This window comes from Diceros bicornis, chromosome 13 (assembly GCF_020826845.1).
Source record: "Diceros bicornis minor isolate mBicDic1 chromosome 13, mDicBic1.mat.cur, whole genome shotgun sequence".
Classification (NCBI taxonomy): Eukaryota; Metazoa; Chordata; class Mammalia; order Perissodactyla; family Rhinocerotidae; genus Diceros; species Diceros bicornis.
This window is the reverse complement of record NC_080752.1, coordinates 29882762-29900671: the sequence shown is the minus strand read 5'-3', so window position 1 is coordinate 29900671 and position 17910 is coordinate 29882762. Positions and strand designations below refer to the sequence as shown.

Genomic DNA, 17910 nt, shown 5'->3' with positions numbered 1-17910 from the left:
ACTCACAAAGCAGGAGAGGGTATGGCTTTGTTCTTTAGCTTCACAGGTTTACCACTGTCAGTGGTGAAATATTTTTCTTGTTGGTTAAAGAGTACAGATCCAGCTTGAAGCCAAAAACAGTGGAAGAGAGTCCCATTCCTATGCACTTGAGGTTTCGCTGAAAAGATGACATTTATGTGGTTGTGATATTTAATTTATCACAGAGGGTCATGATTTTTTGCCCCTGAAATGCCATAAGGTATACTTCAACTTTATGAATGAAAGCCTTTGCAATCATTTAACAAACTGAAAATCTACACAAAATTTAAAGACTACCATATTACTAAAGACAATCTACTCAACAATCTAATTACAGAAAGACTACTTTAAAGGGCTTTAAAACCAAAAAGAATAATTAACAGTAAGAGACTACAGCACTCCCAAGTCTTCTGTCTGATGAAAGGGGTAAGATCTGAGAAGACTAGCTCCTATCAGAATGTTTTAGAAACCAAACGCAGGTCTGTTTAAAGTTGGAAGGAAAAAATTAGAGTTGTGCAATTCTCAGCACAATTTAAATATAAGCCTACATGCCCACCATTCTATTTACTGAGCACCTTTAGTGAGTTACCTCTACTTTCCTCAAAACTGGAAAGACAATAAAGCTGCTGACTAACCTAGCAAGCCTACAACGAAAAGTGAATTTAAAACAAAAGCACACTAACTTATGCTTCACAAATACAGATACTCTAATACACACACACACACACACACACACATACACACACACACACAGAGGAGCTGATAAATTTATTTATACGAGGCATAGGCTCAAAAATGTTAATATAACAATGGATCGGTAAATGAATGAATATCCAAAGTTACTTTAAAATCTTTCTAATTATAATCCAATCAACATAAAATATTTTTCAGTAGAGATTGCCTTATGTTGTACCTTACATTAAGTTTCAGAAGTCCCTACTTCTAACATCTTCTCACAGTTCCAATAAACCCACATATCATGCAGTCCCTTTGGTAAAAACTCCCTTGCCGACCCTTAGCAGATAAATCTCACTAGAAGAACTCCTATCCCTAAGTGAGGCCAGACAGTAGTGACAAGTATTCTTAAAATCATCTCAGAAAGCCAGTGGTGATACAGAACACAACAATATTTATCTCTTGGACAAACTGGAGATACATCACTACAGCTTTTGTTAACAATTAAAGGCCCAGCTCTTCTCAAAAACAACAAAAATACTTGACTAAAAAAATATCCTTCCCTTATATATACACACAATTTGTTCTGTGTTGAATGAAATTCTTCAGATTTATAAATAAACCACTGCCACCTGCTTACAGACTGAAAACATGAACTCTCTTTTGGTCGACTTTTTTTTTTTTTATCAGCATGCTTTGGAGCAAAATGGAACACTCTCTTCATTTTGTGGGCTGTTTATCTAAATGGCTTCAAAAATCCCAAGTTAAGCCTTCAATAAGAAAGAGGCTTGTGATGTAAATGCGCTTGTGCCCTGTTTTGGGACAAATATGTTGTATTTGTGAATCTTTTTTCTTCTATGGATTCCTCTGATAGCACTTAGCATCTATTCCCACCTCTTTCTAGTGTGCCTTCCCATATGAGAGAGGCTGGAAGGCCAAAAGATACACTTCCCAGACTCCCTGGCAGCAAGAGTTCTGGATGGGAATTAGATGCACTCACAGCTGATTTGGAAAGTGGAAATGAGGCACAAGACCTGTAGCCGCTGCTTTTGATTGTTGCAAACATCAGCAGATTGGCAAGCAAGATACTTCACGGGGGTCAAGAGGCAATTCTGACAAAGGTAAAAGCCAAGTTCATACTCCAATGTCCTGTCACTATTTTCACGGATGTCAGGACATACTGCAAGTGGTGGCAGTAGCAACTTCCTGATCTCTGGATCATAGCTACAAAGGCGTGCTCGTGAACTCAAAAGTTCCAGTGGTAGCCTCCTGAGACCCCACTTTCCTGACTGGAACAGAGGGAGCAGCTCCCCTGGCAAGTTAGTCCTTCAATGTTCTGGAAGTCATTCCTGGAGGCCTGGCCTTGAGTCCACTCCTCTGGCCCTTTCAATAAGTGAGTCAGTTTCCAACTACCTGTATTAAATCTCTCTGCTCAAAATTCTTAGAGGTTCCTGTTTCATGAATTTTTACAATATCAACAAGTTTATCAACATAACATTACAGCAAACTGACTACAGCCATTAAGAATATACCTTCTAAGGGGTTGGCCCCATGGCGTAGTGGTTAAGTTCGGCACATTCCGCTTTGGTGGCCCAGGTTCATGGGTTCGGATCCTGGGTGTGGACCCACACTACTCATCAGCCATGCTGTGGTGGCGACCCACATATAAAGAAGAGGTTGTTAGCTCAGGGCTAATCTTCCTCAAGCAAAAAAAAAAAACGAGGAAGATTAGCAACAGATGTTAGCTCAGGGCTAATCTTCCTCAGCAAAAAAAAGAATATCCCTTCTAACAGGATATATACTGTTGATCATTGTCCTCCTCAATTAAGCCTTTATTTTAGTGCCAGGCACTCTGCTAAGCACTTTTCACATTATTTTCATTTAATTCTTAAAAGAACCTTTTGTACTACATACTATCATTAATCCCATCTTACAGATAAAGAAACTATGGCACAGTGAGGTTAAGTATTTTATCCAGGGCCACACAGCTAGAAAGTGGTGAAGCTGGGATTTGAACCCAGGCAGTCTATGCACTATTACCTCCCAAGCTGAAGTATTCCAAACATGACCTATTATGTAGTCACTCTTTTTTTTTTTTTGTGAGGAAGATCAGCCCTGAGCTAACATCCGTGCTAATCCTCTTTTTTTTTTTTTTTTTTGCTGAGGAAGACTGGATCTGAGCTAACATCTATTGCCAATCCTCCTCCTTTTTTTTTTTCCCCCCAAAGCCCCAGTAGATAGTTGTATGTCATAGTTGCACATGCTTCTAGTTGCTGTATGTGGGACGCGGCCTCAGCATGGCCGGAGAAGCGGTGCGTCAGTGCGTGCCCGGGATCCAAACCCGGGCCGCCAGCAGTGGAGTGCGCGCACTTAACTGCTAAGCCACGGGGCCGGCCCTGTAGTCACTCTTAAGAACACTTCCAAAGCCGTGTGGTTTTATTATCGGAAACAAATTACAAATATAACACCTGTATCTTCCTATTTTCCAGGCTCAAAACCCTGGTATACTCATACATGACTGGGGAGAACATAAAATGGTGCAAACACTTTCGAAAACAGTTTGAAGTTTCTTAAAGACCTAAACATACACCTACCATATGATCCAGACATTCCACCCAAAAGGAATTATATGTTCCTACAAAGATTTATACACAAATATTCATAGTAGCTTTATTTTTAGTAGCTAAAAACTGGAGACAACTCAAATGTCCACCAACAGGTGAATGGATAAACAAATTGCATTATATTCCAACAATGGAATACTATTCAGCAATGAAAAGGAATGAACCACTAGTACATGTAACAACATGGATGAATCTCAAAATAATTATGCTGAGTGAAAAAGCCCAGACCAAAAAAAGGGTACACCCAGTACGATTCCATTTGTATAAAATTCTAGAAAATGCAAACGAAAGTGAGAGAAAGCAGAGCAGGGCTTTTCTAGGAACCAGGGTATGTAGTGGAGGAGGCTGGAGGAAGGAATTACAAAGGGCACAAGAAACATTTGGGGGTGATCAGTGTGTTCATTATCTTGATTGCAGTGATGGTTTCACAGCTTTCACATACGTATATCAAACATGTTTAAACTGTACAAATTAAATACGTATAGGTTACTGTGTGTCAATAATTCAATCAAGCTGCATAACGAAACAAAATAACCCTGACAGTCATCTTCAGTCCTGTCTCCTTCACCTCACACATCAAATCTACTACTGAGTATGGCTTACTCTTTTTTCTACAATGTCTGTGGTTCTGACCTTCCTTTCCAGAAAGTATGTGGTATAGTTTAAAGCACTCTAGTCAGAAGATTTGGTTCTAGTCCTGTCACTGGCTCCTCCCTCACTCACTGCCCATCTCACCAACCTCAATCCTCTTTTTTTTTTTGCAGGCCCCATAGACCAATCCAGCTAACTGCACACACGTCTGCAGGAGCCTGCCTTCACTAACAATGCCCTTCTCACTCTTCTCTGACCATCTATACCCAGTGCCTCCCTCAATATTGATCTAAGTAACTTTGGAAAAGTGTTTTCACTGGATACTATAAAGCTAAAGACAAAAAGACCTGCACATAAACACTGTGCTCGAGTTGGTAAAGGCGCATAGGTTAGCAATTCTGAAACCACCTTACACTTCTACTAGAGTTGAACAAATACATCAACTGTAGACTTAAGAAAAACTGAGCTCCTTTTGAAACTTTTCCCAGGAAGTGTCTTCTAATTCCAGCCATCCATCATTTAGTCCCTCACTCATCAGACTCTGACTGAGGATGGCTATGCCAGGTGCTCAGGGTGCTGGCAAGAATGAGGCATGGGCACTGCCCTGAGGAGCTCACAGTCTAGTGAGCTCTATATGTCGCGCCTCGGTATCCACAGCGGACTGGGTCCAGAACCCGCCTCGGGCACCAAAATTCACGGATGCTCAAGTCCCTTAGTCAACCCTCCGTACCCGCGGGTGCAGGGCCCACAGTTGCAGAGGGCCAATTGTACTCCAATCTCTCCCCACTCCGATTTTGCTGCCTTCTGAGATATTGCTATATTTCATGGGTATACATGGATCCACTCGATAAGCACTCAGAATCTATTCCTACTTCCTTCTAATGAGCCTCTTGTATTGTAAAAGACAGTTACTTCATTTTTCTTTCATGAAGTGCCTAATGTAATAATACCCTGCACACAATAGGTACTGAATAAAGGCTCACCACCTAACCAACGGCCTAGGACCCCTAAAACGTCCAATAACAACAAAAGAAAACTAAGCTATATACTTCATTTGAAAACAGATCATAACCTTCAAGTTTCTGAAGCTTTCCATTTATTTGAATGTTTATTTTGAATCAAAAATTAAATTTATGAACTCAGATCCATTGAAAAACAGGCTAAAAAATGATTCTTTTAGAAAGAATGCATTTTTCATGTAACCAATGACCCAGAATGTCCCCTCAGAATCCAAATCTGTGCTGTGTCAATAATAATTGGTTACACTGTCTTTTTTTCTCTTATTAATTTCTTTCTACCTACAGTCATGCCTTTATTAGAAAACAGCTTCATATTCTTTTTGGAGGGACACAATCTCCTGAAACTTTAAGAAAAATATACCCTATCCTATTTAACATGCACAATGCTTTCACTTTAGCATAGTGCCAAACTGACACGTGTCTACCAACGTTTACACAGGAATTTTCACTGCGGCATTGTCTGAAACAGCAAAAGACAGCAATCAACCTAAATGTCCACAAATTTGGGACTGGTTAAAAAAAGTTATGATATATGCATATAATGGAATACTATGCAGCCACTGAAAAGAATGAAGCAAATCTGTACGTACCGATGTGGAATGACTGCCAAGATGTAATGTCAAGCGTAAAGGTAAAGTGCAAAATGTGCTACCACTGTATTTAAAAAGTGCTTGTGTTCCTGTGGGGGGAGTAATAAATATTAATATGCTTTTATATGGATAGATTATCTTTGGAATGATACATAAGAAACTGTGAATAGCTGCATGTGGAGGGGACAGGAACCAGAGATGGGACGAAGACATTTTTCACTGTACATCCTTCTTTATTGTTTAATTTCTGAAGTCATGTACATCTGAAGTCGTGTATATATCTTACCTTTTCAAAATCTAAAAATAAAAAACAACTTTAAAAATAATACTATCATATTATCACATCAAATACAAGGTCACTTCACTTTTCTTTGTAGTGTTGTTACAGGCACACAAGTTTAAGAAAAGAGGAAGCATTCTTCATTTTCAGGGAAAATCTCAAAGCAACTGGGTAAATCCACAAGAAATTTCTTTTCTTCCCCCTCAGCTCCTCTGTGCCACTGTCCCCGCATTGCAGGGTGAAGCGTAGGAACCTACTTGCTCCCACAAGAAGGCTGAGTCAAGTATCATCAGCTCCCCCTCTGAATGGGGAAGCCATGGCGTCCCTATTTCCAAGGCATTCAGCTAGTCTAGCTGCTGTAGCTCTCATGCTGGATGCTGAGAAAAATCTGTGGAGTTCAAGGCAAGTTTGGATAACAAGGGGAGCAGGAAAATTGATGGGGGGAGCACCAGTCAGTGTGATGAATAGGCTAGGCCAGAACAGCAGGTGATAGATATGCAGATGCAAGACTGGCAGGGAAGGAAGATGGTCCGTTCACAACAGATGGATGGAGATGCTCAATCATCCTCAGGAACAAGCACACGGCTGCCACACACAGCCCTGTCTGTGCTCTGGCACCAGCAGCTCCTCACTCACCTGCAGGGCACGGCCTCCCTCCTCCAGGGGCTCTATGCACTGCACCACAGCAGGGCAGAGCCAGGGGGAATAAGAGCAGGCAGTGTTTGAGGAAGATGCCACTCGACTGCAAGCTGATTGCTAGTGGACTTCTTCCTCTAGTTTCCAAAAGCATACCCACTTTGTCTCTCTTGATAGCTCTCACTCCTGAGTAAGGCTTGTACTGCTAGGGTGACCTGTTCGCCCAGGCCTGAGGGGCTGCGCAGGACATAGGAGCTTCAGCGTTAAAAACCGGGACAGTCCTGGGCAGACCGGAACCGATGGCTACCTTACTCACCAGCCACTGTCCTCTCCTTTTCCTCTCCCTCTCAACTGCCAGTGAGAGAGAACCTAGACCAACCTATTCAGTTCAAGCTCATGATGGAGTAGAACTCCTCGTGGAGGGTACTTGTTTCCTCGTCATCTAAGACGAGAGAGAGCCAAGAACAATCATCCAACCCATGTCTTTTCTCAGACCGAGAACGTCGTCTTAAAATGTCCATGATAGGACAGAGAAAACTGGACTGTGGTTACCCGGGAAGTGGGGGTGGGGGGTGGGCACAAGGGGTGAAGGGAGTCATATATGGGGTGATGGACAAACAAAAATGTACAACCCAAAATTTCACAATGTTAGAAACCATTAAAATATCAATAAAAAAAAAAAAAAAAGTCCATGATATACAGGGCTCAATTACTCCAGCAGATACAGGACTGAATCTAAACTGGTGCCACAATCCATGCCTCGTTAACAAAGAATCAGACAGGCCAGACAGCCCCTCACAGAGCCAATACTAAAGCTTCCAGCTCAGCCGCAGAAGTTTCTGAGGATGAGGAAATGGGCCACAATCAAGCATGGGCTGGTAGCTGGCAAGATCTTCATCCCCCTTGCCCCGCTCTGCCCCCACATTACCTGCTGGACCCACGCTCTAGGAAAAACAGTGTTATAAAAAGACTTCTGGCTTCACTAAGACACATTAAAGAATTAATTATAAAGTAAAGTTGAAGGAGAAAATTAATTTTAGAAACACATGAGGTTACAATTTTTTTTCCTGGAGATGGGGGAGGAAACACAGTTATTTTCGTTATCATCCTGGGGGCACAAGCTGGGAGCTGTCCAGTCGATAACCTGGCCATCAGAACAAGGTTTGTAATTAAAAGGTCAGTGACCTGGAAAGCCAGGGCCCCACTCCCAGAGCTTCTCAGTAATGACGGAGCTATTAAATTAAGACTGTTATGAAATCAATGCTAAAAAAGCTTTCATGGTAACGAGATTCCATTCAAGGACATGCAAACTACCTCATGAAATGGACGTAAATGATAAAAAAGAAAAGTAATAAAAGAGAGTCAAATTGAAATCTGTGTAGGAATTTCCTCCCCCTTAAAATACTCCAGCGAGAGAAGCCCTTCACCTCTACCCCACTACCAAGGTTGAGACCATCAGGTTTCTTCCTCAAGTTCATTTGCAGCAAGGAGGCAGTTTTGCTACTGGAGGTTCCGCTTCCAGGAACAGAAGAAAGATAAGATCTTGTTTCACCTTTTAGAATGAGAAAGTATGGTGGTGTGTTTTATCTGTTTAGTTTTCCTTCCCCTCTGGACTATTTATTAGATGAGGGAGAATACAGCCCTTTACTTATACACCTGAGGAAGGCACAATAAGCAAAAGTCTCAGCCAACACCACCCAGGCCCCATTACGCAGGATTATACAGAAAAGCATATGGCGCTCATCTTTTTTTCTAGAGCCTACTTTGCAACAAATATATTAGAGTAAGCTAAGAGACAACTCTATCTTCCCCCCACCTCATCTACCCCTTTTACCCCCTACAAACAGGCATCACTTTTACCCACCTTATACTCAACCTGCCGAACATGTTTGGAAGCAGACTGCCTCCTACATTTTGTGGTTGAATAGGGTGTCAAATCAGCATAAGCCTATTGACAACAATGTCCAAGCCTCTAACTTTCTAGCCTGATTCTACGCTGTTTTTAAGTTACTCTAGTCTCCTGGACTGCAGCCTGCTTAAAGCCTCAGATATGATGCCTGTCCAGCAAGAACTGCTTCTATATGTAGGCCAGTTCCATGAGGCCTTAAACCCCACACACAGTCCAATTACCTTCATGTGTGGCTGATCTGCTGTTGGTGTGTCATCTGCAGATTCAAGAGGTTGGAAGGAAAACAAAAACATTTATTCTAATACTATGAAGATGGGCCGGCCCGTGGCTTAGCGGTTAAGTGCGTGCGCTCTGCTGCTGGCAGCCGGGGTTCGGATCCCGGGCACGCACCAACGCACCGCTTCTCCCGCCATGCTGAGGCCGCGTCCCACGTACAGCAACTAGAAGGATGTGCAACTATGACATACAACTATCTACTGGGGCTTTGAGGTAAAATAAATAAATAAAATTATTAATACTACGAAGGTGAACAGCTGCTTTTCTTTCATCCAAAAAAATCTCAATAAAAGAAAGAAATGTTGTAAATTACACAAATTGGCAGTACAAACTTCAAAGAAAATGATAAATGATTCTAATAACTTCATGTTTCTCATTAATGACTCCATATTCAGACTTTAAAGCATCCAAAAGAGATCTCAAAAAACAAAAACAAAGAAACACAAACACAAAAGACCTTTGCAAACCAATGCCCTTCCATCCCTATCCCATTCACTCCCCAGTCGCCCTCCCCTGGTGTCCCCAGCCCCCCAAAATCAGAAAGCACAACATTTAACCTGTCAGTAACACAGACAGGATGCAGCCCCTGCTCTGGGCTGTGGTTTCACAATAAAACAAACTCAGCTGATGGGCCTAAAGTAACCCTCATTTTCCACTGAACTGACATGCACTACACGGACCTCAATTTCTATATTAAATATTAAATAATATTAAAAGAAAAACAAAATTGGATTTGCCTTTTCAGGAAAGAGATGTTTATTAAAAAAAAAGAAAGTCAAGATTATAATTCAAGGCAGTGCTCCACTGCAATTCCCTGAAGTGACATTTGCTAGGAAAAGCCAAGACTACAGTAGCTGTGAGCTCACCCAAAGCCAGCGCTCCAAACCCGCCACTGCAATGAGTCCTGCAGGGAGACACCAACATAAGGATGCCAGAACCTTGGTCCCTCCCCACCTCCAAAGACCAGCAAGCCACTCTTTCCTTCCCAACTACCGTTAGGAACAGGGTAGATGCGTGTTCCTTTGCAAAAGCCCCTCCTCCCCCATCCCATCAGAGATGGTGCCAAGCTACACTGATCGTGTATGCCTGACCCAAGGAACAGCCAGAAATTTAAAAAGCGAAGTTTAAATCCACACAGGGGTTGCTCTTCCCTAGACGCCAATCAAACCTTGGAATTCTCTGCCCAGAAAAGGTCCTGCCAAAACTTACCCTATTGGGATTCAACTCGGAAATAGATAATTACTGACTGAAGCAGCGTTTTAGAGGATAATGGAGATGGGTGATTAAGTCCAGTGATTCCGGGTTTAAGTACGGGGTAAACTCCTGTGGTTCTCTTTAGAGGCGGAAAGGTAGGACGCCTCTCAAGGTTCCTGCTGCCTCAAATTCTAAAAACTGTAACCCACATTAGGGGTCTAGAAGGAATTATGCCCACTCTATACCAACACATACTCATCTCCTTCAGGTCGCAGCTCACATGTCACCCTCTCAGACAGAGATGCTTTAATCACCTTGTTTAAAAGTGCAATTTATCCCCACCCCAACACTGGCGTTCCTCAACCCCCCGTGCCTGGTTTTATTTTCCTCCATGGCACTTGCCATTCGACATACTACATATTTTATTGTTTCATTTGTTAACCGTTTTTCATTTGTTAACTCTAAATTTTAACCTTCCTCCGTTAGAATTTAAGCTTTGAGAGGGCAGGGATTTTGTCTGTTTTGTTCTCTGCTAAATCTCCAGTCCCTAGAACAGGGCGTGGCATAGGGTAAACACTCTTAGATGAATTAATCATATATTTTTTATTTTTATTATTATTTTTTTATTATTATTTTTTAAAATAATTTTATTTACTTATTTATTTTCCCCCCAAAGCCCCAGTAGATAGTTGTATGTCATAGCTGCACGTCCTTCTAGTTGCTGTATGTGGGATGCGGCCTCAGCATGGCCGGAGAAGCGGTGCGTCGGTGCGCGCCCGGGATCCGAACCCGGGCCACCAGCAGCGGAGCACGCACACTTAACCACTAAGCCACGGGGCCGGCCCTAATCATATTTTTTTTAAAAGGAGCAACAAATAATAATTGCACAAAACAGTTTCCTCTCTACAATAATTATTACCCAACTAACTCAAAAGAAGTATTATTTGGTCCAGAGTTTCTCTCTCTCTTTTTTTCTCTCCCTCTCCCAGTCAGGGATTTATTAAAATTAAACAGATTAGATGGAGCTCCTGATACTAAAACTGCTCAGCAAAGCCTGCGGTGGGGAAGTGCCGAGCAAACACCAGAGACATTTGTCTCTAAATTGCTCTAAATACCTTCTGCAAATGAAATTCTAACCCAGCTGCGTTTCAGAGAAAATGAGGAATAACTGGTCATTGTCAGTGGAAGAGAAGATCAGGCAGTTATAATATTGCACAATATACTGGGGCGAAGGATCTCTCGGCAACCATAGATTTTGTCTCAGGTTACCCCGGGTAATCAGCACAGCTTTTAGGCTCAGCTTTCCCTGGCTTCAATCCTTTGATGCGAGAGCTGAAATCCCCAAGCTTTTATGATTAATTACTCCCCATAGGTACACATATTTCAAGGAAAAACTCTTTTGTGGCATGATGGTTGCAAAGTGGAGAGGCTGGCCAACACACTCCAAATTTTAATAATCTCCTACTGATGAGGGGGCAAGCACGATGCCGCCAGCAAGCACACAGTGCCCCTCATCAACTCAGTCACAGGGACCAGCCTTGAGGCTGCCTCTGAACAGCTGCCCGTGAATGAAATCCATGAGCTTATTCTGCTCAAACCCTGCAAGTGCAAACCTGGGACATGGTCCTACAGAATCACTTCGGTGGCATAGCATTGAGGAGACCTAGGAAATACCACCAAACCACTCCATCTTCTATTCTAGCCACAAATGACTTAAAAGCTCAAAACCCTCAAAATTTTTGAGGTTGACATTCTAATTCCTAAAGGAAAAAGAGTTTTATTTGGGGGGAAAGAAAACTCACTTTCCTCCCTCATGGTGTAAAACGGCCGTTAAACAACTTCCTAGCTTTCTAGAAAATTAAATGTTCAAAGAATAAAAAGTCTGATTTCTTTTTCTGTTTGTTTTGGGATTTTTTTCTATTTTACGAAAATGAAAAAATATCCTAAATTTCAACAAAGCCAGAATAGATTCTATCTGCTATGGACAACACTGAATTTGTCAAGATTCATTTAATCCCTGCTTATAGAAATACCATAAAACCAGTAATTTACCACTTCAATCTGTAAATCAGACTGACCCCAAGCTTGACCTTAACCTGACCTTGTTTAGTCATCTCATTTCCCTTGTCCTTCATTTCTTTCTTCCTCATTCTTTACTGAAGCAGCTGACCTCCTAACCTAAAGCCAGCCATTCTGCAGCCAGGGTCATTCTCAGAAGAATGGACCAGAAAGCATAAGTCCTCCAGTCTCATCCAGTGGGCCTCTTCTGCTGCTGAACACTGCCTGAGCGAGGATGTCCTGGGCTGAGCTGTCGGTCTTACATCTGGTGCTCAATTATCCAAATCCTATCATCTCTCTGCTCCACTGTAAGGAAAGAAGCCTGCATTTCCACTGGGGGGGCTCCCCTCACTCCCACCCCTACACTAGTGGAACAGCTATAGAAGATCCTATTATTAGCACTGTGGCTTCTGTTCGCCCCATCCCCAGTCCCTTTCTGCAGGCCACTCAGCATGACCCTGGGGAACTTGTACCTTTCTTCTTAAGGAATGCTCTCCTGGTTGCAAGAGGGCTTTGGCGGACTCGAGAATTCTGTAGAAACTTCACTGCTGTGGCAATCTGGGAGGGGAGATAAAACAGAGAAGAAAAGTAAACTTCAATAGTCTGAATTTCAAGATTAAAAATCCTAGAAGTTTATCCCAGGTCCATAGAAATAAGCACAGTATTGTGGTCAAATTTATAACCAGTTATTTCTCACATTTAATTTTATTTATTTATTTTTTCCCCCTAAGCCCCAGTAGATAGTTGTATGTCATAGCTGCACATCCTTCTAGTTGCCCTATGTGGGACGCGGCCTCAGCATGGCCGGAGAAGCGGTGCGTTGGTGCGCGCCCGGGATCCAAACCCGGGCCGCCAGCAGCGGAGCGCGTGCACTTAACCGCTAAGCCACGGGGCCGGCCCAGTTATTTCTCACATTTAAAATCTACCTAAATAAAAGACTATGTCAGTTCCCTGCTTTCATTGGCTTCCTATATCTTATTCTATGAAATTAATCCCCTCAGCCTAGCTTTCAAGACCTCCAATAATCCTTTCCTGTTCTCTCTGTGCAAGCCAATTCTTCATACTCCTCAGCAGGTAGCCCTCTCCTGGCCATCCTCATTCCATGTCACTACACTTGCGCCCATGCTATGCCCTTTTTCTAGAAGGCCTCCCTTCCCTGCCTCTACCTGTCTAAACATTATGCACACGCACGCACACATCAGCACAGCCCTTTTATAGCCTGTTTTAACTCCTAGAAGCCTTCCCTAAATAAGCAAGCCATCTCCAATCTCCCTATTCTCTTAAATTCTTCAATGCTTGTAGTGTGTACCATATAATTGAAGCCATAATTATACTGTCTTCTAATGTTCAGGCTGCCTCTCCAACTACACTGCAAGCACCTGAAGGGAAGAGACCACGCTGCCTCTACAGAGCCTGGCAAAGTGCTGAGCATACACCAGCTGGGAAGGATTATATAAAAGACAACACACAGCCATTCACACTGGGCCCTCTTATGCAATGGAGCTGAATTCTGAAGAGCCTTCAAAGGACAAAATTTGGGGTTTTGTGACTAAAACTGACAGATTGACAGATTATCTACCCACCTCTCATAATGATATTATCTAATGAAATCTTCATATCTACGAATAAGTCAAGTAGGGGAAGGAAGGAAAACTGAAGGTATTAACCTTCACATAACTCAGCACACACGAAGGTGTGTCTGCACACCACTTGTCTCCTCTCTATCCCAGATACCTCTCTATCCAACAGGTGGGAAATGCCAACCTGCCCCAGATAGGAAAGGTGCCATTTTAAATGACTGGCATTATTCATCTCATCAAAACCAAAAGAATAATATAGTCTTATGTTATAAGTAAAGTCAACAGGCCCTGCAGTTCACTCATAAGTTGTTGAAAGAAAAAATTTCTAAGGGGCCAAATATAAGAAAGTTTCCTAAGAGCCTTCAAGCTAAGGGTCACAGTGATACAGAGATTCAAACAGCAAGTACTGTGACTATAAATGAAATACAAGTTACAAATACTCTCTTCATGTTTTATATGAATTCAATCTTAAGACCAGACAGACTTCTCTGGTAACAAAAGATATGAGGATAAATCAGAAAGAAAAGTAAAAAGCCAGAGCAATTCTCGTAATTACTTTCCCCATAACCTCTCTATGGGAGGCTTGCCTAAGACATTTTCCCTAAAGGATGAACTCAGGTATCCCAGACTTTCAGATTTGGGCCTGTCAGCGATAAGACACACGAGTGTTTCTTGAGACTGGTTATAATCTGTCTAACACTGCAAACATACTGACCACCACCATGAACTGCAGTGATAACCAACCAGTTCTGGACTAGAGAAAAATCGATACTGGAGATTCTAGAACCCCAAAACTATGTACCCATCTCCTTAGCCCCTCAACCAGATCTCCTCAAGTTGCACCAAAATCAAGAAAAATCTGACAAACATCCACAAAACAGATCATTTTAATGAAGAGATGGGAGAGGGGAATGAAAGAAGAAAAAAAAGAAAAGGGAAGGATCAGAAGGATGGAAAGGCAGCAAAGAAGCAGGCAATCAGATAAGAGGAGGAACAAGAGGAGGATGCAGCAGAAGTGGAGGCGGAAGGAAACAAAAAGGGAGAAGTGGGAAGGGGAAGTGGCAAAGAAGGAAGGAGAAACCAAAGGAAGAGAGGCCCAGCCCTGGAAAGAGAATGGACAGGTCCGCAATTGCTGGCCCCACAGGGTCAATGCCAATCTGCACAGCTCAGATGGCGCGGGGATAATTGTTCTTCACCTAGAGAAAAACTACACCTTCCACACACAAGACAACTGCGGCCTTCGTGTCATGCTGCTGCCGTATGTGTACTAGGGGTCCGAGGAAATGCGGATGAGCACGTCTTAAGCAGTAGATGCTAATAGCACAGCTCCTTTCATTTACCCATAGAAGCATAAACCTTTCCTTCATCCTTCCAAAATTTTCCATGACAGAGAAAGAAAACAGAATCCCACCACTAAAACACACAGGTTTCACCTTGCTTTTTTAATATAGTCCTTGGTATATGCATTTCTGGTCAGAGAGCAAAGTTCTGATGGGTTTAATGGTGCACTCAATGCAGTGCTTGGCGCATTCCATCAATTTTTTTTAAAAATTGCATCTCTTATTTCTTTAAATACATTAATCAGCCTAGTGTAGGCAAAACGGATCCATCGGACAATGCAATAAACATGAATTATCATCTATCCAACACGCATAATGGCTTAAAAATACATAATAGCAGGTGTAGTTTAAATGATTAGTTATTACACCTGCGGTGGGTCTGATTCAATTGGGAAAAATCATCTTTAATAGGTTAAAAGGTTTAGATCACCATGCTTTCCTTAAAGTGGCTGTAGAGAGGGAATGATGGAGTGCTCTGTCATTAGTAATTCATTTAAGAAAAACGTGGGGGATATAGCAAAGAACAGCATAAACGAGCGAATCCAATTTAAACATCAGGTAAAGTAGAAAACACCTTTTAAAAAAGCAAGATAAATGAATTTGGAAAGGAGATGAAATTGACATATTTATTTTAACGGGAATTTGACAAAGTCCCGGCACACTTCAAACTTGGAAAAATATGAACAATTTCTTTTAAAGTTTCCATTCACTAATTTCAAGCCATATAAAATAATACTGCCAAACACCTACATAAAGTATATCTGGGCCTTGTTTATGTTCCTCTTGATCTTTGTCTGAAAATGCAGGCGACAGGCAATCACATATTTAACAGCATCGATATCACTACGCCAGACGCAAAAACACAAAGCATCCAAACTAATAGCCTCAACGTAACATGCTGAATAAGAAAGATACCAAGATAAGCAGCTACATGCAAGTGTGAACACATGAAAACCTCTCTTCTCCTTTCACTAATTATTTCTTCAGCTACTCTTTATCCTTCTCCACCCTCTGCAAAAGGAACTGGCACTACCATGGGAAGAAAAAGGGCCTGTCCAATCCAAAATTTTATAAGCCCTACGATTCATACACGGATGGTAAAAGATTTCCCGAAAACCTTTACCCATAATGCAAAGAGTTTAACACACTAAATAACTGACAGTGCACTTGGTTTGCATCTTTCATTCACTTATTGTTGAACACTTTTCATTAACTTCATGAAGCAATTCAACTTCTTCCTCTGCAGAGGTCCCGCACACAAAACACGCTTTTGTTGGACGAAATGATGGGGTGCCCGCAGCCTGTCCTGTATTATCGTTTGATTTTCTAATTAGGAGATGAATGTGACTATTCATGGGTTATATTTGTGCCCAACTAAATTACATAAATTCAGGCCAAATCTTCCGCCTCAATGTCAAAGATGTAAAACGGAGACAGCAACTTTATTGCACATGTTGTGGGAGCGCAGCAAGCCAGGGAAAATTCTCGTGCAAAGCACCTGATGCCGTTGTTGAAGCCACTTGCTGTTGAGTCCGTGATAAATATGGAATTGGCTTTCCTTTCCCTTCCTCTTGCACTGAGCGAACTGTTAATGAGTGTGCCTTGAATTACTAGTAGTTGGTTTCATAAAAATAAAGATGACGAACTCAGAAGAAAACAGAAGCAAAGTTTCTCACCACTCCTACTCCTGTGACCCTATCTTCTGCCTCCCTCCCCCCAAAAGCAAAATAAAACCCTGCCACCATCAACTCCACAATTTTAGGGAAATCTGATAATTTTCACTGTTTATCACTTAAAGCTAGAGGTAAAACTGAGGTGCAAAGAAAAGGAGTAAATTCTTGCCTTTGCAACCGTTACGCTGGAGTGACTGCCAGCAACCCAGGAAAAAGGGGGGACTTCTGGTTAAAAACACCTTTGGACCCAAGATGATTGGCCAATTGAGAGAGATTTGTATTTGAGAGACCAGGATTTGTAACTGTATAAATCAATGGAATACAGTATACTCAGGGGCTATCTACGATGAACTATGTGCTGTTAAATGCATTGTGTAGGATAAGTAATCCCTGGTGAGAAGAATCGAGGTTCCTGACAGTCCTCTCTGAAGAGATGCTTCCTATGTGTTTTCCACCCTCCTACAAAAGACCTGCATGCTGTCATCTTCAGAATACACACTTTACTTTCTGCACGAGGGGGACAGGAGAATAGAGCATGCCTAATAACGAACTTGGGGTCTGAGGGAGCCTTAGCACTTTGCACTGACATGTAAACCTGATGCATTGTCTCCAGTGACATTTTATTTGAAATGCCACCAATTCCAGCAGCCCTGTGTGCTACATACACATCTATCTCCTAAAATGTGACTAGTCACTAGCCATTTTAAAATATTAAAAATATTCAAAAATTAATGAAACTAACAACCAAAGCCACGTCCTTTTTAACCCAGAGAGATCACAACTAGAGGGCAAAAGAAAATGACCGACACGCAGGCCTGAAACCCCATTCCAATGCTGCACCGCTACAGATGCGCTGCTCCGAAGATTCAACTGCCTGTGAAAGGTTCCTACGCTCGTACTCTCAAGTAGATAGATACCCAGAATCCTGTTAACAAGCGTTAGACCAAAGCCAACTCGAGGTTTAACAAGGACTGACTTTAAAAGCCGGGCATTGCCAAGAATGAGAACCCTCTTCAAACAGAAATGCTGCCTTTTAGTAAGAAATCAGTACTCTGTCAGGAGTTCCCTGACAAATATGGTCATCGGTGGCACAAGGAAATAGTTGCAAAGCAGCTGTTAATCAGAGAAACACATCGTAGAACGCTGATGCTAGCACTCGTGAAAAAATGCAATGGGCTAATTATGAAGCTATATATCTCACTAAAGAGGCCCTGTTCCTTGAGATTCCAGGCAAAGCACTCTCAGATCCAGGGTCCTAGGACAACATAATTCTGGTTTTCTGCATCCAGAGTCTTCTCTAATCTGCGGTTCGCAATCCCAGGCTCTCCGTTCTTTCTCAATTCTACATGCTCTCTTTCTAGCTAGGGAACAGGCTGAGGAGGGTAACCACCCTGGAAGCAGGGGCAACCATGAGCCACATTCCAAGATGTTGCACGAACACAGCCAA

At 42.2% G+C, this 17910-nt stretch overlaps 1 protein-coding gene across 3 annotated transcripts in view; it reads right to left on the bottom strand.

Moving 5' to 3' along the window:
* The window catches only part of PEX14 (peroxisomal biogenesis factor 14), a 134731-nt gene that overhangs the window by 71857 nt on the left and 44964 nt on the right, over window positions 1-17910 (bottom strand). For all 3 annotated transcript variants that reach the window (XM_058552875.1, XM_058552873.1, XM_058552874.1), the window contains exon 3: window positions 12344-12428. In XM_058552875.1, the coding sequence (XP_058408858.1) occupies window positions 12344-12428 (85 nt within the window). The remainder of the gene's footprint in view (window positions 1-12343; window positions 12429-17910) is intronic.